This window comes from Bactrocera oleae, chromosome 4 (assembly GCF_042242935.1).
Source record: "Bactrocera oleae isolate idBacOlea1 chromosome 4, idBacOlea1, whole genome shotgun sequence".
NCBI lineage: Eukaryota > Metazoa > Arthropoda > Insecta > Diptera > Tephritidae > Bactrocera > Bactrocera oleae.
Window position 1 is genome coordinate 58,786,991 of NC_091538.1, and position 25,780 is coordinate 58,812,770.

General features: G+C 32.9%; 2 protein-coding genes across 6 annotated transcripts in view; one reads left to right on the plus strand and one right to left on the minus strand.

Annotated features, from left to right (window-relative positions):
• Rgk1 (Rad, Gem/Kir family member 1) overlaps positions 1–25,780 on the minus strand; it is a 160,424-nt gene that overhangs the window by 65,333 nt on the left and 69,311 nt on the right. For all 3 annotated transcript variants that reach the window (XM_036362982.2, XM_036362981.2, XM_036362984.2), the window contains exons 2-3: positions 10,051–10,150; positions 284–954 (exon numbers count right to left, since the gene is read on the minus strand). In XM_036362982.2, coding sequence (XP_036218875.2) covers positions 284–928 — 645 coding nt within the window. In that variant the 5' untranslated portion in view covers positions 929–954; positions 10,051–10,150. The remainder of the gene's footprint in view (positions 1–283; positions 955–10,050; positions 10,151–25,780) is intronic.
• On the plus strand, positions 11,479–25,530 carry LOC106624580 (uncharacterized). 3 transcript variants are annotated; one of them, XM_070108369.1, is made up of 5 exons: positions 13,595–14,045; positions 18,430–18,563; positions 24,098–24,151; positions 24,891–25,025; positions 25,229–25,530. In XM_070108369.1, the coding sequence occupies exons 1-5, from the start codon at positions 13,826–13,828 to the stop codon at positions 25,244–25,246; spliced, it is 561 nt and encodes a 186-aa protein (XP_069964470.1). In that variant the 5' UTR covers positions 13,595–13,825; the 3' UTR covers positions 25,247–25,530. The 3 variants fall into 3 exon arrangements, with proteins under 3 accessions (XP_036218883.1, XP_069964470.1, XP_036218881.1); XM_036362990.2 differs by lacking the exons at positions 13,595–14,045; positions 25,229–25,530 and adding an exon at positions 11,479–11,939 and having other exon boundaries at positions 24,891–25,209; XM_036362988.2 differs by lacking the exon at positions 25,229–25,530 and having other exon boundaries at positions 13,602–14,045; positions 24,891–25,209.

The window sequence follows — 25,780 nt, forward strand, 5'->3', positions numbered from 1 at the left end:
GAAAGGACCATTGTATGCTTATTTATACGGAATGGATCCTACAGTTTTTTAATCTGTCCCTAAAGCTTCTACGTCTATAATAGCATTCATCAAAGTTTTGTTTGGTTGTTCAGGTATTTTGCCAGAAGTTGATCCGTTGCATATAATTGGAGCTAACTACTTTTCAATACACATTCAATGCCTGTAAAGAATCTCACTTATGGTATAGTGCTCACATCATACGTTAACACCTTCGAAAATCGCTATTCTTTCCATAATTCACCTTAAGTTTCTGTGCACTCACCTTTGGTACAGCTGCGGCAGCAGCTTTCGGCGGCAAAGCGCCACTTATTGACGTGTGAAATGCAGCAGCTGCCGTGGAAATAGCATTTAACGGTATACTGGTCATCGATGTGGTAGCCGTTGAGTTCATTTTTGATTTACGCCCACTCTTGAAGTACAAACGACGCAACGCCGTGGCCGACGACGATGACGAGGTGTTGAAGCCATCATTGTCAGAGCCGCTAGAGGCGCTACCGCCACTGCCGAACCCCGCATTGATGCCAGTGCCGCCATTCATATGCACCACTGCAGCAACGGTGGTGTGGCGATTGTTAGCGGTGTTGTTGCTGGCGATACGTTGATTAATATTTGGAGATTTACTATGAATGCCGACTGGTGGAGGGCTATAGTTCGAATTATTGGTGTTGGTTTGGTTGCTGATCAACGGCGCGTGATTACTGTTGGTAGTGCCGATTTTGTCGACACCTTTTCCAGTTGTTGTTGGTTTTATATTTGTTACAGCAGGACTTTTCGGTCGGTGACCCAATGCGAGTGCCATCATGGCGGCCGAGCGTGTGGAAGCGTAGCAGCTGGAAGCAGTGCACGGTTTAGTGGTGGCGGTAATGGTGGAACCTCCTTGTGTTGTTTGCGCAACCGAAACAGTCATGGCATGAATGTTGTTTGCGCCAACACCTGCAATACAATAATGTAATTGGCAATCAGTAAGCAAGTAGTATGTGTGTGTAGTGTAATTTGAGCTTTGACAATGGTATTTGAAGCACGATGCTTGAAAGCGCTTAAGCAAACTCTGGTTGTTCTAGGATTACTCAACGCTTTCCCTTAGGTAGCCACATAATTATACATAAGTACTTACAACTACAAATAATCATATGTCGTATGCATATGCCTAAGTAGCTTAACCTATGCATGGGTATGCTTTTAAGCTTAATCCCTTAGAGCTTTCACTTCACTGCTCGCGTAATAATAATATAGTACCGCATATTACTGTCACTTAAATCAATATGTCGCTTTGATAGTTATGCAAATTATTTACTGTTAATTGACTTTACTGAAAATTAACTGAGCGACCTCAAAGCCCCAATCACAATAACTCTGTCACTCGATGTCAAACTGCCTTTGCAGTTACAGTGATTATCTTGGCAGTAACCACATTTCACTTACAGAACACAGCCATGACTCGTAAGGCTACGAAATGTAAACCGAAGGGTGAGTAATTGTAGAAGTAGAAATATTGCACAGATCGAGTCTTTGGTGTAAATAAAACATACCCTGCGGTAAAAATTTAGTCCAAGACAAAGAGGTTAGGTTACCATGGCAAAAGAGTCAATTTATATTTAAGGATCAGATAAAGTTGTAAATTTCTATACCTCGAAGAGGGTACATTAAAAGTGATAAAAATGATCAATATGACGAGCTGAGCCGATTTAGCTATGTCCGTCTCTATGCCGCATACTATAGCGTACTAATCTGTTTTTGAAATTCTGATTTTAAAAACACGTTCTGTTCTCCCTAAAAAGCTGTTCATTTGTTGAAACCGCCGATATCGGACTACTATAGCCTATAGCTGTCATATAAACTCACCTAAACCTAAAGATTTTTTATACCATTTTATAAATACTACCTGTGATAAAGCTTCTGTGCAGCCAAAGTTGAAATTTTTTTGTTTTTGTTTCAAAGAAGATTCGAATATTTTTTCTTGCAAGAATAAAACGTTCTTGATTAAAGACTCAAGTCCAAACGTTGTCTCACTAAATGTAGAAAAGTGGTAAGAGGTTCCTAAACTGCCGAACTGTCTATCGTTATTTAAGGGATAAAAGCGCATACTAGCGTTCTGCACGGAATAGGTATGAACCCACTTTACAAAATATCAGAAATTTCTGCCGCCAGTCACACCTGGAGCAATACCAAGACTTCGAGAGCCTACTACGAAAACTTTTCATTTGACTTTTAGAGGCGGTTAAGAAATGTTAAACATATATTATTTATACGCTCTGATAACTATCTTAAATACCACAATCGAGAGAATAAGCTCGCTCATGCAACTAGAAAATAAATATGTAAGATGTGATACAAGTATAGATCAGACATGACCCTGACTGACAAAAAAAGCTAAATTTTCATTATCGCCATCAAAATAGGCACTTGAGCGACTACAAGAATGTCAACGCTTAATCCATGCACTTGTTATAAGCCTCGACTGGAATGGGCATTCAAGTATCTCTTTTACGACCTCTACTCGACGTCGTTTTTTCAAAATATTTAGGTCGTAACAGATATGGATCGCATGAGACAAGTTTTAGACGATAAAGTACACTCTCCAAAACACTTCTACAACATTTTCAACCATTCCGTAGCCGTGATACCATTGAAAACACAAGATTTCAAGCAAACTCGTATCTCAATTTTTTTCCATTGTAAAAATCACCGGACAAACTTTTCGCATCGTAAGCAAACAGCTGCCAAACACGTACCAATTGATATATGGAGATCAAACAGTAAGCGAATGCAAAAACAGTTGTACCAAACAAGGGAAACAATTTCTAGGTTTGGTTTGATTAAATGGTAAATCTTGTTCTATTTTCTTATCCATGAAGATGCCGGGGGTAGTCAAATATTAACACGATGCCGAATACTACTTGGCGTTGCGACCATGGTAATGGTAATCGCTGAATGCACATACTTAATATAGTGCGATTATTTTATATAAATGTAAGTAAAATATTGTTTAACTGTACAGTTCCTAATATTTGAATGCAATTTTAATTAGAAATTTCAAGACTTTTTTTTTCAATACATAAAATTTGTTCATTAAAATTTGTTAAAATTTAATTTTTTTGTTGTAAATTTTAGATCATTTAGGAAATTAGTAAAAATCACATATAGGTTTTAGTGCCCATTTTCAATATCATCAAATCATATCGCTAACCTATTACATGTAATTTATTACATTGGAATAAAGGTAAATTCAAAAAAATTTCCAATACACTTTTCTCTAAATACTTTTTGTACCCTCTTTTAAAAATTCTTTAACCACCCACAATAGCAAGCCAACAATTCAATTTGCTGAAGGGTTGCTATCCACTGTGATTGCGGTAAATGTGGTCATTTGTTACGACGAGCACTTCATTTCCGGCCGGCTGTTTCTACCGCCAATCAACTAACTTTATGGCCAATTAGTTTGCCCCCCCCCCATGTATGCCTGCCTGCACTTGACAATTGAATAGGAGATGAACATAAACAGACTAGATAAGCTCGCAGACGCAAAGATACAAAGTGGAAACTTTGTAAAGCAAACATACATGCATAGATAATAATCGTACTAGGAACTACCACTGTTCTCGAAGTGTTCGATTTAAGAAACAAATATTAAAGTTATCAAAACCAAAAACAAAGAAACCTGTTCAATGCAACTTTCTGTATAAACAGCGCCATTTGTTTACTATTCCATATTTCAGTTGCATTTGCATTGTAGAAAATTTGTAAATACTCGATTAAGAGAATCATCGAAATGAATTTGTTTGGCATCGGTGGCACGAAGGCGCATGCAGGTGCTCAAATTTATGATAGTTCCATTATTGTGCAGCAGCAGCGTCTGTTGTAAGCACGCATGTGGCAGTTTGTTTGTAAAATACTCTAGATATAGCACTATACTATATATGTACCGACATACACCCATACATACATATATACTTATTCTTTGTGTTATTGTTGGCTTATTGGTTTTCAAATGCGGTCAATTACTCCATTAATATTTGAACCTTGTAAAGTTGTGCCAAGGCGAAAATGCAATATTTAATTGGCATTAGATTCAAGGTAAGAAGTGGCAACACGAACGGATTTTGTATACTTTCTACAAACAAAAGTTCGTTAGCTGTGGATTATAAACATATACCTATTGGAAACGTGGTCAACAGGCATACATATGTTATTATATCTGCTTTCTAAATATTTGTCTTTTAATCAAGTCAGGAACAATATGTTGTTATCGATTATATGTTATTTCCCCAGATACGCACAAAAAGTCGTCGTTTCAATATCGATCTGAATAAATATAAGACTTTTTCAATAGCTGTTTTATTAATTCATCTACAAGAGAACTTAGGAGACATTGGATGAGAACTGGAACCACGAACTTGGTTTGTATGAGTGTTGATTAAAAACAAAAAAACCTAAAAACAAGGTAAAATTAGTAGATAATATACAACTATTATTGTGATAGGCGAGCATGGTGTGAACAATCTTTTCAACCACAACAGCTCTCTCATGAATGAAAAAATAAGCGACAGAGAAAGAAGAATGCAATTCTCATAAGCTGCTCTAGGCTACTAAGTTCCTTGAAGGGTGGTTTGAAGCAATTGACTTTAAAGAAATATCGCAGGTCTTTATCTAAAACCTTCAATTTTAGACAAGAGAACTAACTACTTATGCGATCCCACATTCATAAACTTAATAAAGCGGAGTCGACAGACTGTAGAGCATGCGAGGAGGACGATGAGACGCAGGAACATTTTCTTTGCAAATCATCAGCTTTCAGCAGTTTGAGACGGAAAATCTTTCACCGTTTCCAATGTTTCAATTGAAAATACATTGGGTAGCTGAAGTGAAAAAAATCAGGCATTTTATCAAATCCAATGAGTTGCTGGATTAGATGGCCACCACTGAGAGTACAATGGGTCTAATCGTGCTCCTGCGTCTCCGTTTCCAACCGACCAACCAAAATAATAGTAAAACTATGTTCAAACTTTTATTAAATTTTCTTAGTATTTGAGGCTAAGCAACAAAAATTATACCTGTACCAGTGAAATTGTACCATAATAATGGTAGCATAGATATATGCATACATAGCAAATAGTTATACAACAACCCTTAAGAAATATGCCTCTTATAGTTGTGGCGGCAACAAGCCACGAGCTTCATCTCGGGTGGAAAGTTTTTATAGTTCTATCATATTCTACTCTACACAGTATTGCAAAATTGCAAACCTTTAATTAAAATTTATACCATAATTGATAGTAAAAATATAATCGTATGAAAATCGATTAATCGATAAAAATATAAATCGATAAGAAATCAAATAATCGATTACAACAATATAAGCGAGTGAAAGCCGAATAAGCAATAGAATATAAATCGATAAAAATATAATAATCGATAGAAAGCTAATAATAAACAAACTTTGAAGTTCAGCACATACAACACTACAAAATGCTAGATTAAAAAAAAACCTTAATACTTCAAAATAAGAGCAGCACCCATATGGTAAATGTCCTCCGGGGAGCGCCAAAGCAATATATATGGAACCTAATTGCTTCAATGATAAAAAAATATTAAAATATGAGGATGCACTATCCAGATAACCAATTTTACTAAATTTTATTTAAAAGATTTCGGTGGTTCGATACAGCAATGGTTGATCAGAACATTGGGGAACGTTCGAATTATGTCCAGTAGTCTAAAACTAGGCATGCCTGTGTAATTTTTCTGGCACAGGACGAATAATAGCCATAAAAATAATTCATCAGGTCATAGCCTAGAAGCATCTACACACTTACATTGTATTAGAATCTAAGGCGCATACTTTTTTAAACAAACTTATAATTGTGTTGATACAAACTTTTCGAGAATCTCTTCTCATTGCAATAAATCGCATATGCCGCCCACTATAGATATATGCACCGTATACAAGATTGAGTAAATCGAACTAAATTAGCTTGTTTTCAAATTCACTCACCTTTAGCAGATTTATTAGCTGTTAGGTGTTTTGTGTGAAAATATTTAGTGTTTATCAAACGGCACATATATTTATTGAATTATAAATTGTGTCCGCTGGCCAAGCATGCGATTGAGTGGCTGGTCCGACGATTAGGCTGTCCCAGAAAGAAAGGTATGCATAGCAATTTGCGCCTTACACGCACGTAGACAGTTAGGGAATTTTCTGAATACGCGCACATAACTGCATAGATAAAGTGTAGTGTTACTATACACAAATATACATACCCGGTACCAATTGAGGCAGTTCGGATTATTTTCATATGTTGTAGCTGTGTTCGTATGTCCAAATATGGCATTCACTGGCAACCGAACACTTCCACACGATTAAGCATATACTTGTATGTATGTATTTATGTACACAATGTGAAAACGAGATAATACAACAGGTATTGAGCCGGCACAATTCCGAAAGATTCATTCATGCTTTCCGCCACTTAAACTTTGCTGTCAACGCTGGGCGATGCTTGTATGCCGCATTCCAAACATGTTTTGCGGAATGTTATTTACCGAAATTCGACAGCTCTGCAGAATCAACAAATAATACAAACGATTTTTCCAAACACGCACACACAAACACGAACGCTATCCATATACCATACATATATGTATATAAAATATTTGTTGGAAAATAAGTTTTCAGCAGTATCTTTGAAGCACAGCAAGCGAACGGAAGCGGCGGTAAAGTACCTTGGCATCGACACTGACAGCAGCTCACCTATGATAGCGCCAGCAGCGATATCAGTCACTGGCCGCGACGGAGGCAGATGTAGAGGTGAAGAAGGGGGCGGTTGTCTATTTTGCCGGAAGTATTTTGCAGCGTCGCGCATTGTTGCACCCACTTAGCTACACTAGCCGATTTGGGGGAAGGCCACAACTCCCACTGGCTGTTTTGCTGCAGGCTAGTAAACAGTATTGTTTAGTATTTTTACAAAAACATTTCGGCAGAATTTCTATGATCAAAAGCTTAGCTGAAATTTACGGAATGAATTGCAGCGAATTATGTGCTATCTTCGATTTTTTATTCGGTAAAGTAGAAAGTTGAGTACTAGAATTTCTATGAAATTCTTAGTTTTGTTTATTTTTTGGAGAAAATCAAAAATACAATTGTGGCAGCAAGCATGAAAAGGTGAGAATAGATAAAATTTAAATAAAAAACAAGTAAAAAAGCATTGAGTTCGGGTGTAACCGAAAATTTGCTACACTCGCTTTTTGCAATGATCAACAGCTGGGGACTGCGATAATTCGTGAACTGATTACACTAATTTTTAAGCACAATACTATATTATATATTATATGTGGGGATGAAGTATAGATATGTACCCGAATTTTCTATTTATATATTTTCGGCATCTTGATGTACTATTACCAGAAAAAAATGCTCTCTGAATTTCATTCATTAAGGTTACGCACATATTGTCCGATATACGTATATACAAAGGTAAGTTTGAAAATTTTAAATTCGATATACAAGAACAAGAAACAAAGAAAGATATAGTTTATATTGACCCGATTTTACCCATTTCGGCATCATGATATATTATTACCAGAAAAAGATGCTGAAGACCCATTGGCACGGAAGTCCTAATATTCAGTATCTGGTGTCCTGAAAAGTTTTGGTCTAATAAAAAAAATTCAAGCATTTTTAGATGAGAAATTATGTTATTTAAGGAAAGTATTGACCAGATTTTTGGCACCAGGTTATATTTATACCAACAAAAGCTTCGCTTTAAATTTCTTTAGCAAGAATAGATTGGAAAATATGTTCGGTAAAAATCAGTTATAGGCACTAATGTCCTCATATTCGATATATGGGCCCGATTTCGACCATTTTAAGATAGAAAGTGCAACAACTTAAAAAACACAATCGGTACAAAGTCTTATTCCAATAACTTCACTGGTGATTGAATATGGTCTATATGGAAAGTAGGAGCGATTGTGGTGCAGTTTCGTACATTTTTAAACTGTAAAATATATTATAGAACTGCGAAAGAAATGTTATAAATTCAATTTGATTCCAATTGGTCGAGTGTTTATTGAGTTTTGTGATCTCACCAAAAGCAGGCAATTTTTGAGTGAACATAACTATTGTGCTGTGTGCAACCAGTGTAAAATACATACATAGTACAAGTATATAATTTACGAGTATATAAAAGTTTGAAATTATAATTAATTTTTTTTGTTTTAATTATTTGTTATCTTGTTTGTTATTATTTGACCTCATACACGTTTATACTTGTAAACATTAATTTATGCATCACCAATGTTTATAGGAAACACAAACCTTCTATTTATGAGGGATCACTGATCTATTTAGTGTATGGCACAACACCTGTTGTCGACGTCACGGCTCTTTTATTATATAGCATAAAATCATTGGATTTATTTATTTACAAGCAAAGCTATATTCACAAATGAAACACAATTGCATATACATAATTATATATAGAATTGTATATATACATATATTCAATCAGTCTCATCGCCAATGCATCATACACACGCAATAAACACTGACTGTCTGTCTGTCTGTATGATGTCAGTTCGAGGAAGCTAACAAATAATATTGAAAGTTTACTCAAAATGTATTTTATCCATCTTCTAGTACAATAAATTATATAGTTCTGCGTTTTCGGCTTTAAAATCAACAGTAAGCAATTTTATTGGGTCATTTACATGGAAACGAGTGTATGATTCTCAAATGTGGTAATATTATTCTCAAATGTAAGAATATAGAGCTATCTGATCGAAATTAAACAAAAACGTTCGTTTTCAATATAAATATGATTAAACTTCTAGTTAGTCATTTCGAGCAGTGTGTGTGAAGGAGAAGTGAAAATTCAAAAAGTTTCTTGAAGTTGGCAGTCATTTTATAAAGAACTGCCTAAAGTTTTGACGCCGTTTGTAGAAAATTATTTTTACACTTACTCAAAGACACGCACACATCTAAACAAAATTCAAGAGCTCAAGTAATTATGACTCAAAAAATTAATAAGAAACCAAGATTTGTTTAGAGTGCAAAAATCACCAGAGAAAAATTGTCACATTATCGGGAGCAGAAAATTTATACATAACAAATATTCGTAGCTCGAGTGACTCACTTTGTTGTGATTGCTTTAGTGCCAGAAAACAATCCGAGCCGAGTTGACAGTCATAAGTCGGATATATATTTGGACCCGTTGTTATTACGTAGAACCAACTGTTGTGGAAATGCTGACAATATCGGCCGACCTTGGCAACGGCGTAAATAATTGACTCTGTCTAAGATACTTTCATACGATTAATACGAAAACAATCCACAAAACGAAGTTTGTGCTGCGAGTTCTGAAATAAATTTTTTGGGAACCTTTAATGAGATTTTTAAAGGTTTATAGAAACCCAAACACATTTTTAGTAAAAAAAAAATACACTGAATAATTAGGTTGTGAAGAGCTTCGCGGCCAGAGAGATTTAAAAAAATGTCGATTGAATAAAATTGACTCATATTTTAGACTTTATAGAAGAGAAAGCACTGTAAAACAGTATGACAAAAAAATGTATGAGCTCTTTAAGGTAAGTACGAACTGAGCTCTGATCAGACGATTCTGTAAAACAAGAGAAATGGCGCAAAAAGTAGTTGCCATGTGGTGTGTTTTGGTATTAACTAAAAAAATATAGTTAATTAACCATTTAGAATCAATGAGCTTTCAGAACTTGTTTAAACAAATTAAATTGTATAAGCTCACAAAGTTACAGCGGACTTATTGAAACAGAAGTGAAGGTGTAGAAGAAGAATTTAAATTTGTATATAATAGAATTTCATGTATGTTTGTTCTCTTATATACAAATGAACATCAAAGGAAATTATTTATTGACGTTTTCTTCTCATAAATCTGCCAGTACATCGAATTGTATGACGTTTATATGACGTTTGCGGAAATTTTGTACTATATACGTTGCATGTATCTTTATATCTATGGAGATCTATCTTATACTATATAAAAAGAAGACAAAACTCACCTTTACCGCGACTCTTGGGCGTCGATGGTGGAGCAGGTGTTATCGGCGGGGTTTTGCAATCATCGCGAAATATCGGCGAACCAGGAACATAACGATCATTCTGAAAAAATATGTAGCGAAAAGACAGTTAATTAGTATAGTTGATGAAACTATATACAATAGGGCGAGCAACAAAAAAAAAGCGTTTTATCAAATGTTTGAGTTAAAATGAACATATATATTGAGAAAATAATTGCCCTACAAGGCCGGCTTATTTTAAAAGGTTTCTCATATACATATTACATGTAATATATGTAAATAACACGTAAACTTTTTTTTTAAACACAATCATTTCTCAAGCGATCACGATAAAATTTTGTACATTGTGGACTTTGGTAGAGCATACAATTTCCTAAAAAATATAACTGAATGGATTTTTTTTTATTTTTTCAATTCAAAAATTGCTAATTTAAAAGGTTTGAAAAGTGAAAAATATAGCTAGTGCTACGAAAAAAGACGAGAACAATATCACATTAACGAAAAAACAACTTGACACGATTTGTTCAAAAGATTACACGATTTTATCCCTACTGTCGTTATAACCGAACTTTTAACGTATTGAACCGGAACATTGAGCAGAACATAAAGAACGGAAATATTAAACTTGTTTCTGACAAATCAAGTTTATAAACGATATTTTGAAACTATTTTACTTTACTGGATTTTAGGTTTTTTGTTAAATATTAACATTTTTAATAAGGATTCATATTTTGATTTTTTATTTAAAAATTCCCTCTCAAAGTAGATCATTTGAAGAAATCATTTGAAATCATGAATTGGGTTCATAAATATTTTTACTTCGTCTTTTTAGTATAAATGAGAATATTTTCGATTTTTGTTTTAAATATATACATACTTGTATGTATAAGAATATATACTGGATAATTTTTACTTGCTGTTTTATCTTCCACATATGTACATCTATTCAGGAACAGCAAATAAATGTTGACCTTATAATAAAACATTTTATCTCACACTCACTTCACTTGCCAATTGTCGAAGTCAACCCCAACAACGCAAACAGACATGTTGTCTTGTCTGTCGCTTCCACTTTCCGACTATTTGCTAGCACTTATCTGTCACACACTGTCATGTTATGCACCCATACACACACACACACACACAGCCACACATTCACACACACACAGACACACATCCACACACACATTTTAACATACAACTGTTGTTTGTGCACGATAAGTGATCAAATCACTGCAATAGCAACAAAATTGTGACAATGAATGATAAAGACCCGCCTCTTCCCACACTCTACCGCTGACTCCACCTTTTATCGACCAACATCTGCAACACGACTATGCGATAAACTATCGACGATATCAAGCCTACGGCCAGGGTGGCAGGCAGCTAGCAAGCACTCCACCGGCGCGGTATCGATGTTGTTGACAGTCAATTTTCGTGTCAGTGTCCGTGCAGAGGCAACGCTAAAGGCGTGCAAACAGTTAGCAATCACTAAAGAAAATATAGCATAGGAAAAGCTAAAACAAAAGCAACAGTTAACGGCAGACGTTACGTTGTTGAGTTGCTGCCTTGTTGAAAGTGTAAGGGCCAAGTGGTTGTGTCTGTCAATTGGGTGTTGCAACAAAAGCATTTGAAACGGTGCAAACAGCGGCAACAAGCGAGTGAAAGTGTGGCACAAATCCCACAACGAAACCCTCAGCATCACATTTCACGAAATAGGTGTTTCGTTGTGTTGGCTCCGACGACGGCGGAAGTGGTGTCAAAACAAAAGTCAATTGCCAAAATGTATGTCAAGGCAGGCAGCAGTTGTAGCAATCTAATCGCCGTGTTATTTGTAATTAGCATGCTGATGGCGTTGCAGGCGACAAGCGGTGAGTGCATGAACGTGCGATGCTGTTGGTTGAAATAATATTTAATGTTTTGCTTGCTAATATAGCATAAATAAGTATAATGTGCTAACCATTTTGAATTAGCTATTGTATTAACACGTAAGTTTCTTCAATGATCTCTTATATAAAAAAGGCTTTCTCTATTAAGCAGAGGTGATGTTAAAATTTAGTAAAAAAAAAGAGAAAACAGTATTTTCGGCTGCGCTAAAGCTATATATCACTCACAGGTGCATTTCTTATAGCATAAAAGGGTATAAAAAGATCTTCATCTTGATTTCGATCGATCAGTTTGTATATATGCTATAGTAGTCCGATCCAAACAATATGCCACACAAAGTTTTGCATACAAGAAATTGATTTTGAACGGACATATTGTAAGAGAGCTATATACTATAGTGATCCGATATCGGCGATTCCGACGAATGAGCAGATTTTTGAGGAAAAAAGGATGAGTGTCAAATTTCTGATCGATATCTCAAAAACTGCGTGAATGACAAAGCTGTCATCGTTAAGTCAAATCAATTATGCAGAGTTTAAAACAAAACAAGAAAAAACGTTAACTTCTGTTGCACCAAAAAGTTCCTTAGAAGAACTTGATTCCGACCATTCAGCTTGTATGACAGCAATATCCTTTAGTGGTCCGATATCGACCATTCCGACGAATGAGCAGCTTCTTGGTAAGATGTGTGATCATGTGCTAAATTTAAGGTCGATATCTCGAAAACTCAGTGACTACACCGCATATATACAGACAGACGGACATGGCTAAATCAACTTAGCTTATCATGCTGATCATTTATATATATGTATATATTTTAAAGGATCTCTTCTGGGTGTTATAAACTTCGTGGCGAACTTAATGTACCCTGTTCAGGATATAAAAATACTTTCTTGATCAGGGTCTCGCTTTACCAGAATAGGGTTGAGGTAACTTGGTACACTTTGATACACGTGATTCCTTTGCTTCAGGAATTATTGAATTTACCATAAATGAGTATGAAATTGCCCAAGTACGATATATTAGGATATTTCCCATAGCTAATCTAACCTGACCTAAATTTCGGAATTTTTATAAAGTAAATTTTGACAAGATGGATTTATTATATATAGTGGAAGCATAATAATAAATAATTAAGAAAATGCGCCTCTTTTTCAACCAACCAATTAGTATTTATAAACTTTAGCCATACGCGGAAGATAAAAATATATATGTGTCAATTATTCTGTAGGTTATTTCATCTATGGGCTCAAAAAAAGGCATTGGACTCATAATTGATATAGGTAATTATAAAAAAATTTAAAATTAGATGATTTAAAATTAAATATTAATATCTCTTTGAAATTATTATTATTTGTTTTTGCTCAAAGCATTTACAACATAAAAAGGTATATTTATAATATAATTGTACTTCTCAAAACTCATCAATTATATGAGTTTTCAATGTCACAATATTCTAAGTAGAAATTCATTTTTTAAATTTAAGCAGAAAAAAGGTGAATTTGAAATTTTCAAACGTTGCCAACAGAGTATTTTTTCAACAACCAAATGAGGACGTTTGACGACGCTCCGCAATTCCCAGAAACGATTTTGTAAGAAATGGATTGCTTTACTTTAGGCCGCGAGATAATATGTATATAAAATAAATATAAATAAAAAAAACACCATCTCTGTTATCCAGCTTATTCTTCTTTGTAAGCTAAATTAGTTGGCAACCAGCCGTGTAACAGTACAATGTATCGAATATTACGTACATATGTGTGTTGTTGCCAAAAATGAAAGAGAAAAAATTAAATAATTTTCAATTCATCAAAAATTTAGCTGTCATTTGGGTTTCAGCTAATTCTCTCTGTGTTCTAGTGTGTTCTTCATGCGTAACGCACGTGTCACTCACGAAGGTGCTTACACAGAAGAACATATCGACATATTTATCATATATTCCGTGGAAGTAAATATGAGAGAAAAGCATGTGAATTCAGCTAATTTCACACGGAGAAGTACAACGCAGCGCCTTTTCGTGCGAATCAATGAAAATCGTTTGGAGCTGGTATACGCATTCGTAGTATTTTATTGTTGTATTTGTGTTATGAGTGAGTGAATTAATTATAGTCTAGATATAAAATAATTTAAAATCTCATACTCATACTTATAATGAAAACAATTCTGAATTACAACAAAAATAGTAAAAATTAAATTTGCGAAAAATCAACTACATTTTGAGGTGAATTCTATGCATAGTTAAATTTGAAGTGATTTTTAACAGAACATAGTGTATTTATAGTGAAATTTGGAGTGATTTTGTTTAACAGATAGGAAAAATTATATTCGTTGTTATATTTGGTATCAACATTATTGAGTTAATAAACATTTGCAAGATTAAAAGCGTCTGTTAATTATGAAAGCAGATAATGTAAATGTAAGCAAATCTAATTATTTTAAGGTATTGGAATAAGCCTACTTTTACACGAGAGACTGAGTCTTAAATATAAACAATATCATCTACCATTTCTTCTCATTTCAATGGTGTTTATATCTTAATGTTATAATGTTTTGAAATTTGTTTGAAATATACTTTATTTCAAAGATCCGACTGCTGATTTATAAGCTTTACCATTAAAAGAAAGGAAAAAGTAGATTCTGGCCATATATTTTAGTAAAGTATTTCGATTTTGGAGCGTGTGGGTATAAAGGGTATTTATTGTACATAGCACGTTAAAGACAACAATACGGTTCTGTAAAAGTTTAAGATAATTGTAAAAGAGCTTTCTAATTTGCACCTTCTTTCGTTAGTGATAGAAATTAAGTTTATGTAGATGCTAAAGTTAAAGAATTTAAAAAAATATGCGAAATCTTTAAAATTTTTTTGATAAAATTTAACAGAAATACATTCTTTTGAGGAAAGTTAATCGATAGTTTTGAAATTATGTTATCGATAAAAATTGATATTTTCATATTATGATGTAAAAGTCGAAAAATTTTTGAAAGGGGGTACAAAAAGATTGCCAATTTTTATATGATTGAAACAAATAGTTTTGTAAATCTTTTTAATCAAATTTAATAGAAATCAAATTTTTTGAGGAAATTAATCGATAGTTTTGAAATTATGTTATCGATAAAAAGAAGAGAAATTTTTTAAGGGAGATACAAAAATATTGTAAATTTTTATACAATTGAAAATAATAGTTGAACAAATGAAGGGAAAAAAACAACAAAAAATTAATTATTAGTTTATTCTTTCATATTTAATTGGTATCTTATTTTTTATTTTTTAAAAAAATTAACGATGATTTTTTATTCTATCGATAAAAAAACTTCTTTGTCATATTTAAGTTTTATCGATTGGTTTTATTGTTAAAACGAGGAGTTTTTATTTTTTGTCTGTTCCTATAACATTTTCCAACAATATAATATATATTTCTTAACGAAAATTATCGTTACTCCGATATATAATATTTGATTTTTATGCTCTAATTATAGCAATTCAAATTGATCGGTAATTTGTGATTGCAGTAAGAATGCAAATGCAGAGGATAAAGAAAATTGTAAATTTTTATATATTTGCAAATAATGAGCTGTTTTTACTCTCTGGTGGTATTTTCTCCTTTTTCTAATCATTTTCTATATATTTAATGAGCCTCCCATTGTAACTTGCCTATAATAAAATTCAGTTGGTAGCCTCAAAAGTGGTTAAATGCAGTTTCTGACCACATTAGGTAGCGCTTAAGTAAGGAGGAGCTTCAAAGGTACTCTTTAATTTTTATTTTATGGTAGCTTGTCACTCAATTAGAAGACCTGGTATATATAGAATATATGTTTTTTTATCAAGATTAGAAAGTCAAGGGCGACTTTTTGGAAAATTTGCTTTTCAAACAAATGTCAAAACTTGTTTTTAAATCAGTTACAATTTAAATATACTTGTCTTATAGATGTGAGATATCAGCTCAAAAAGAGAAAATCACTGAATGATGCGAATTTTTCTGTGTAGTAACTAGTTACATGTAACAAAATATATTTGCATGTTACGAAGGGTGAATAACTAATGTCTCTATACATAAAATTAATATATCTTTCTAGTGGACCTGAAGATGATAAATTTTCACTGCAACAAATTGTGACCCCTTAAGCAGGCTCACATCTTAGAGTAGAGAACAACATTTGCACATACATATGTAAAGAATACAAACAGATATAGATAGAGCTAAAAATAGGAATTTTCACACTTTCATGTAGTAATTTCGCAGCAAAAGCGGCCGCATCAGAAAAAATCTGCGTGATGTATTTTAAGCACAAATCAAAGAATCATACTTGTACATACATATGTGGAAAAAACATACAACTTTAGTATATATGTACATATGCAAGAAGTGGTTTTGCCATATGGTAGTCACACACAAATATACGAACATACCTTTGTCCAAAGGCAAAGCCAATATTGAGTGGAAAATAAGCGATAATAACACACTGTAGCACAACTAATTCACTTTGAGTGCTTCTCTGGCGTGAAATCAAAGTTTAATAAAATCCTACAATACGCGTATTTGTTGTTGGCGTTGAGGTAGTCTTCGCCGTTGTTTGTTGTTTTAATTTATCGCTAGTGTTTAGTGATTTTTATGTATTGTTAATTTGAGTTTTCTACTCGATAAAGAACTTATATTATATTTGTAGTTTTATGCTTTTTCCTTTGGTTTCTTGTGGCGTTTTGTTTTTCAGCCTTTTTTTTTGGTTTCTTGTTGCTTTTTGTTTTTCAGTTGTTTTTCTTTTTCGTTTTCATTTCTATATTTTGTGATATTTTAAGTAATAAAAGTTCACTCCAATCAAATTAAATGAAAATGTGGTAAGTTCGAATGCTTTGAAGACACAACATTTTAATTAATTATAACTATGAAGCATACATACATAGTTGAAATACATATGTAGTGCTAAGACATTTGGTATTATAATTGGCGAATTAATCATCACTTCGCTTTTCTCTGAAATTTTGGAAGATTCTTAGAAATTTCAAAAAGAACATATGCGTATTTAAATTTATATACGTAGAGGTGCTAATATTCATCGAATTATTTTTTTAGAAAATGCGAAATTGCAATCTTAAACGAAATAAATTGCTTAAGCGATTAGAACAGTCTAGAGCCAACAAAAATTAGCCTAGCTTCGATAATTTGTTTTGCGAGTAAAAAAAGGCATCGACATTATGCTTTTTAAGCTATACAACAGATCTATTTGGGCGTATAAAAAACCAATGTTTGGTTAATCTTTGGAATGACTTTTTCAAAACGGCTTCTAGGGACGATTGGGATTTCAGAAATTTAGCATTAAATTGTTTATAAGAAAAATTGTTTGCTAACAATTCTTCTATTTTCATACTTATTATCTAATTTTTTTCATGTCGCGATTTACACCGAAAAGAATGACGCGACCAACCTTTCTTGGCAATAGCAAACGCTGCAGCCTCTACAGAGATACATCAACACTACTATAAATACATATGTGTAAATATGTGTGTGGGGGTCTCTTCTGCATCCATGGCGGCGTCCATTCGTTTGGCCTCTGGTCCAACGCCATCGCTTGCCAACTTCTTTGTCCGTCCGCTTACGCATTGACGTCATTGTTATTACACCATCAGCGACTATAACGAGGCCGCGCGTAACTTGGCAAATGTTTCACGTCTTTTTCGCTTGGCAGTTGGCGCTTTTATTTTGAGTGTGTTTGTTTATATTTATATTCTTGTTTGTTGTCAGCATTGTTCTTGTTATTAGTGTTGTGCTGTTGCTGTTGCAGTCGCTATGGCTGCCAAGAATCACGTAGATTAGTTTTATTTGAAAGAAATAAATTAATGAAAAAATTTGTCGTCTCTCTTGATGTGGGGCCATCTGTCTATTTCGGTGGCCACAAATTTAATTTAAAAATATTGTGACTTTTCTTTTTCTCGTCAGTTGATTTACATTTATATTCAAAATAAAATAATATTAAGCGTCCTCGTTAATTTATTTTTATATGACAGTAGAGAAAATAAATAATTGAAGTGAAGTAGAGATTTTCAGTTCTCAGAACTAAAGCTGAGAAGATAGTAAAAAGTTGACGCCATTTTTAAAGTGATTTTTTCTACAGTATAATATTGCTTACTCATTCTGAATTATTTTAAAATTTTATATTTGGTTATAGAATCCTATTACTTTACCTATTTGTGCAGTTAGAGTATCTGTTAATATTTCCTTGGTAAATGGTTTTTTTTATAAATACAAATCGTAGTCCGCGTGAAAGATAATCATTGCTCGAAAATTAATTATAATACACCATATGCCAGCAAACGTTTCTAAAATTAACTACAGAACTCTCTGTAATAGTGTTTTTGTGCTCTAAGGAGAGAGTTCTTACACTCAGCTAACAAAAGTTCAATTTCTCTCAGCCATTCTATTTCTCTCTATCTACAAGTATGTTATATATAGTTCTATATTAATTAATATCCCTTTCCAGTTTCTGGCCTGCGCTGTTTCACTTGCACTTATTTACAAGAATACTCGGATAAAACATGTCTAATCGATGCTAATTCTACACGAATCACTGATTGTTCGAAGAAGTATTGTACGATCATGCGTCAAGAATCTGTGGTGAGTATTACAAATAAATATAATAAGAATGTTAAAAATGTTTTAATTAAATTAGAAAAAAAATATTTAATTAATAAGTATTCGACTCGCTATTTGTGCTTTATATTTAACCTCTCTTTCTCAAATGACATTCAAATCAGAAATATATAGATATGTTAGATAAATGAGATTGAGAGGTTCGCATTGTTACCTGTGGTCTTTTGTAACCCAATAGAATCTGTGAAATATGGTACACTATTCTAATCTGGTCTCACAGAACAGATCTTAAAAGATTGAGCGCATTTAGACTACTCACAGTCTCGCATATAAGAGAGTGTTGCCACAATGTCTCTAAATATACAAAAATGGCGCTAATTTATTTTATTTTTGTCGAGTATGAAATGTACGCCATCTCTCGAGATCATTAACCCTGTATGATCAAAACTTGTTTCGTATATCTGTTTATGCATATATGTATTGAAAGCTTATATTTATGCTAATACGAAAATATACAAGTAAAATCTTAGGTGATAAAGAGCTGCTCCGATATTGTAATACTCTTAACAGATGCATTTCTTGTAGCACAAAAGTACATCGGTCTAGTACCTTAAAGAGGGTATATTAAATTTGTGACATCCAGAAGGAAATCTTTGAGACCCTATAAAAAAAGGCCGATTTAGCCATGTCCATCTGTCGGCCTATATATAGGCGATCTAGTTCCTAAGCTTTCGAGATATCGACATGAAATTTTACACACAGTTTTTTTTCCAAGAAACTGCTTATAAGCGTAAATTGTTGAAATCGGCGATATCAGACCAATATAGCTGCCATACAAAATGAGCGATCAAAGTAAAGTTATAGTATGAAACACTTTTTTATTTTACGAAATATATTCACGAAATTCGGCTTAGGATATTTGTTTAACGGTATAATTGTGAACGAGCCTAAATTTTTTTTCTGATTGGACATCTGTAAAACATATTCAATCACCTTACAGTCATTGAACAAACAACATCATATTTTTTCATTGTGTTAAATATGTCAAATTTTGTACCGGAAAGTAAAGATTTGCGGAAAGCATTCATTTTTTGTTTAAATTTGAAGTAAAGTGCTGCAGAGTCGCATTCAATGCTTGTCCAGACATATGGTGATCATGCTTTATCAAAAGCAATATGCAAAAGATGGTTTCAACGGTTGAAAGATAATGATTTTGATGTGAGCAATGAAGAACGTGGAAGGCCGCCAAAAAAGTTTGAAGACACCGAACTGCAAGCAATATTGGATGAAGAAGATACTTTTTTTTGAGGTAAAAGCAAAAGGCAGCACCGTTAAATGTTGTACAACAAACACTTTCAGAGCGTTTGAGAACTATGGGCAAGATCATACACAGTTCATACACGAGTATCTGAAGAAGTGTGCATCACAACTTCCTTTAGTGAATTTTGAAAATTTACTTTTGCTTTTAAAATCAGAGAAAACGCCTCAACGTTGCACTTAAATGTTTGCCTTTGTAAGCGGAAACAGATTTGTATGTATGCTTTTATCTTGAGCTATGCTGTGCCTCGCGAGCCAAGCAGGAAATGAGTTAAAGTGGAATAAAATAAGTTAAAGAAAGTAACACACACACTGAGGGCAATTTTAAACAGTAAACAAAATCGAAAACAAAAATAACAGCGCGGCGGAAATGAGAATTGTGAGCAAAAAAAGTTGTGACATCGAAAAACACACTCCATCAACTTTGTCACCTGTAATGGATTGTCAGCGCAAGCTTTGTGCGTGAGTGCACCGCAATTGATATTCAACACATATACACAATATACACCTATGTATGTATCTATGTGAATACCTCTATCGTATGTGGTAATTACTTGCTTCCTCGCGTCAATTGCAATTCGTTTATTAGTAACCAATACATCAACGTCGCACGCCCGGCTCCGAACACAAAGTAAGTATTAACTAAGCGAAATTTTTCCAAATGCGAAAACATGAATGCAAAATTTTCGCTCGCTGTTTGCATGTGCAGCAAGGCAAATCGTGTGGCACAACTTTTTGTAGCATATGCGGTGGCTGCCACTTGACATGTGGCACATGTGTTTGCGTAGCGCGAACTTTGTTTTTGCTTTGTTTATTGAGTATGCTTGTGGCGGATATGATAAATGCAATTTGTTCCACGCGGAAAGATAAACGCTGTGAGCACATACATATGTGCGTATACCATTATACATATATATGTATAAGCATATATATATATATATATACAAAACAAACAAAAAGTATACATGTATGTTTTAAATTTTTATTATCAGAGCAATTAACAGAGGTGCGAAAAGTTGAAGTTGGAGCTTTATATATGATATATATATATATGTATGTATGTAGAATGCAAGGATGCGATTCGTGTGCTGTTGGTCTATAATTATTTATTAAAATGTGTTATCTTTAATTTAAGAATTAGAAGTATACATCTTCACTTTCGCTCTCGTTATTTTTAAATTCAAAATTCGTTTTGCACTATTTACAACAATTAATTGGTAATTTCATAAGATTTTGCATATACATACATATATGGAATGTATATGTATTTTTTATTCTTCGAAAATTTAAAGTTGACCTGGAAAATAGCTTCGGTAATATGCGTGTATTTTTAAGATTTTTTTTGGTTGGTATAATCGGCTTCCAAAATTTAAGCGCCTTTTTCTTAAAACGCTGTTTTCAGAGCCGGTGGGCACAAATTCTTGGAAACTGCTGTTTCGATCGTATGAAATTTTCACACGGCGTCTTACATATATTTGACCGATAATAATCGAACGAATAAGATTTTCGTTAAAAATTTCGATTGTAAGCCGCTTCAAAATGTAAATTATTTCCAAGGCCACGATTTTGTCAAAAATCAAAATTTTGACGAGTCCTTCGATCATTACCTGCATTCATCTATAGTAACAATAATTTTTTGATTTTTTGGATTTGAGATAATTTTAAGCAGGCATCTTTTTTCGGAGGTCGTCCTGAAGATGAGCTACAGGATGAAACATTTTTCAAAACGAATCGACTATTGAGATACGTTACGTTCTGTAAATGTACATTATTTTTAGTTTTTTATTAAGTTAAATGCGTCTTAAAAAATATCATAAAAAAGACGATTTTCTGACTTGCAATCGGATATTACCTCTTAAGTACAATAACTCTTAACTGTTTGTTTAGTCAAAATTCCTTTCAATTTCTCATGGTAAAAATTGGGTTTATCCTGAGAAGTCTTGTAAAATATTTCAGAAAATACTTTCTTCGTTTTTTTAGCGTCTAATCAGATTATAAACTTGGCTTTGGAGGTTTTTACAAAATATATAGTAGCTTTAGTACTTAGTACGAGTTCAAGAATTTTTGAATTTTGCTCAGTATTAAATAAGGCAGGGGGATAAGAATTAGAAATAATTCGATATAAAAATTAAAGTACGTTTCAAATATTATGTCGGTTGTAATATTCTAGGAATACTATATTTAACTTCACTCACACTCTGAATTAAAAAAATTTTTAATTTTAAACAGGTGGCAATAATTCTGTAAAATATCTCCGATACTTGTATTCTTTGAAGATTATATTATAGTATAATATTTAAGTTATTTTAAAAATATAACTGTTGCTTTTTGTGTAGATGGCAACCCTCGTCAAAATTTTTTCGAGCTGTATGTTTTTCGACACGTCTTCGTTTCGAATATTAGTTTTTTTTTTAGAAATTGTAATAGGTGACCATTTTGTTTTTTTTATTGATAAGAATATTTTATCGATTAATCAAATATAAATAATCGAAGTAGTTAAGCATTATTCCAGATCCGCTATGCAACTTTAGTATAGCATTACATGGCTAACATGCAACAAGCTGACTGCACGTAGATTTATTCGCATGGCTTACATCGTAGGTTACCAAAGGACCTTTACTATTCAAAAGAGCGCTCTAAACCTCGTAAATACTGGTCTAAATAAAGCAATTGAAAAATGTCATGAATTTGTATAAGAATTATTTCCACATTCAACACATACTTCAGTCGTAATAGATGTCAGATAGCAGCCATCGAAAGGATCAGATGGCAGCTGTCAGATAGTACCAGTTATATGGGTTTCACATGGCAGCTATCGAACGCATGTTAAATGTATATTAAATGGTAGTTGGTAGCTGTCTAATATATGACAGACAGATGACAGATGCGATTTTCTCTCGAAAATATTATACGTACAATGAGCTAAGGTTGAAAAAAGCCGAAAATTTATAAATTGGCGGCGTTAAAAAATGTTGAATTTAATCCAAAATGTTGGTTTTTTTAGCGATTGAGGATTAGATCAAAAAAGTGGTAGGTAATTGTATGGAGAACTATATAAAGAACAGACAGAAAAATGCGATAGTTATTAGATAATTTGTTCCCTGCAGTAAATTTGAAAAATGCTGTCTTAAGAAAAACGCGGTAAAGGATAAACTTATAGAGCTGATTGAAGTGAACGGCTAAAATTTAGAAGGCTGTAACTAAAAAAATATATTTGAAATATTAATTTAAAATTTAGGAGTATGGTAGTTGTAAAGGTATAGAGGAATATAGAATCGAAGTATCCAAAAAATTAAAAAATTATTTTTCAAAATATTACACAACAGACGCTTAATTCTAAAATGCTGAGAAAGTAGGTGAGCAGGAACAGAAAGGGAAGTAGCGACTAGTTTTAAAGTATGGGAAGCGTGGAATTAAAAAAAAAGGTAAAGGAAATTTAATTTTCCTTCTTCTACTATAAAAATTACTTCAAAATACCGAAAAGTAAGTAAAAATTATGTAAATCAGTTTAAAAGCTTAGCAGTACATATTTTTTTGAAAACAAAACAAAGCTTTTTATATATATAAGCACAATATAAAGTTGTAATCAAAAGTCGGAACTAGTAACTTTTATTGCTATGCCAATGACAAAAACTACGTTAACTTGATTGTGGTTTTGAATTTTTCTACGCTTTTGGTATTAATTCATTTTAATCTATTTGTTGCTACCATTTCCATCGACTGTGCGCCTTGCCTTTTAACTTTACTATGCTAATTAATGCAACGGTTTATGTGCCTAGCCAAACCACAAAGATAACTAGCTGTCAGCTTCAAAACCGTGCTTTTGGCGGCCAATTGGTAAATTTTAGTGGACATTGTTAATCCGACACGCGCAGCAAATTACTCCAGTGTGGTAGTTGTCAAAAAACACTCAGAAACCATACAAATAACACGAGCGGAATTTAGAAAATTATATTTTGTTGTAGTAATGTTTAGTATTTTGATAAAATTGCTGTAAATACATGTATGAAAATGAGGTTATATAATGATGTGGTTTCAATATTCGCAAAATAATGTAATATTTGCAATTTTTGATTGTATAATTCTAGCTTTAACAATAAATTATTTTGACAGTGATTTTGGTATAGAGTAATCATGATGCCTTCATATAAAAAAAAACTAAATAAAACTTAAGCTGTTTTAAGCTTTCAGCTTAGTAATTTTTTAACAATAATATTAAATACATTTTTTATTTTTTGTAGCGACCATCTGGCATAGTGATTTCCTTTCTACGCGATTGCCTGGATAAGCCGCTGGTGAGTAATATATTTCAATTTTGACGTCAGAAAGCACATTAAATTAATTCATGATTTTAAATGACTTTTTTCAAAGCGTCATAAAAGTAACGTAAAGAAAATGAAGTGCCTGAAATCAATTTAAAGGGGTTTAGAGTTAGAGAATTTTCTAGATGAATAGCTATCAAATCAGCTGTCAAAACTTGACAATTGTATTTGGCGTTTATATGGAGGGATTAAGCCAGTCTAGTGTCCTAAAAAAGGCTTAACTATGACAATTTATTGTGAGAGTTAGGACAACGAATCGAATTACTCTTTTTCAGGCTTTGTTAAACTTGTATATGTACGTATGTCCGTTGGTCGTGTATATGCCCGTTCAGTTTTTGAGTTGAAAGTTGAGTTGAGTTGAGTTAGTTTTGCATGGAAAACTTTCACATTTGATACGATTTCATGAAATTTGGTATGGGTAATTTTCTTGGGGAACTCTATAATTCCCGTAGATATTGTTTAGATCGGACTACGACAGCATATAGCTGCCATACAAACTGCCCGATAAAAACCATGTCCACATAAAACTTTTTTATTTGAAAAAATATCTTCAAGACATTTGCAATATATTATACCCCCCGCAGAAATTATACAGATCGGTGCAATATACTTGGAATGATTTGTATTTGTGAAGGGTATTATAGCTTCGGTCTAATCGAACGTTTTTTCTTTTTTCATAGCTTTTTAACTTATTATATAATTTTTCTTCTAGTACTTGAATGCCGTTAAGACCGATGCGACTTTCAAAACTTTCTATCGCAGCTGCACCACCGATTTATGCAATGACTCAGATGGCACAACATCGGCAACAAATATAAATCCCAACTTGGGCGCTACCGAAAATATGGTGATTAAAGGCAAACGACACTAATATCTCCACTTTATTATATTATTAATACATATATATATATATTTAAATTTTTATATAAAATTTTTTTTTACTACGCTTTATCGAAATTGTATCAAAATTATCTACATTTAATTTTCTTCGAAGAAATTATTAAAAAATTATTGATATATATTTTTTTAAATATTTTATGATATCTGTAGGAATTACAATCTGCATAAAATTTGCGCCCTCGATTCTAGTGATGCTCAGTTGGTGCAGAGCCCTCGAAAGAGATGAAATTTTCGTATCTACTAGGTGAAAATTATTAATACATTATACTCTAAAAAAATTTTATTTTTCGAAACCTCTTCAATATTAAATTTAAAGAAATATATATCCTTTAGAAATACCTTCACATATTTTGACGCAAAGTAATCATTGAAAAACTAATCTTTGTTATTTAATGTAAATTGTAAACTTTCCAAATACCAGAAATTATCTCGGCATTATAACTTATAAAAATATTTAAAGAAATATTTAAGCAAATAAATTTTAAAGCAAAAAACTCTTTTTTTTAATTCTTTCAAATATTCTAAGCACTCTGATACACATCACAACATTGAATTCTTTAGGGAACCGACAAAAGCATAAAAATTATTTTCGCACACGCTGCCATAACTTACACATGGCCTCCTCCGCCACAGCATAAATCGCATTTTTGATGACTACGACAGTGCAACGCTGGCGGATACTCATATTTCAAAGCGTAAAGT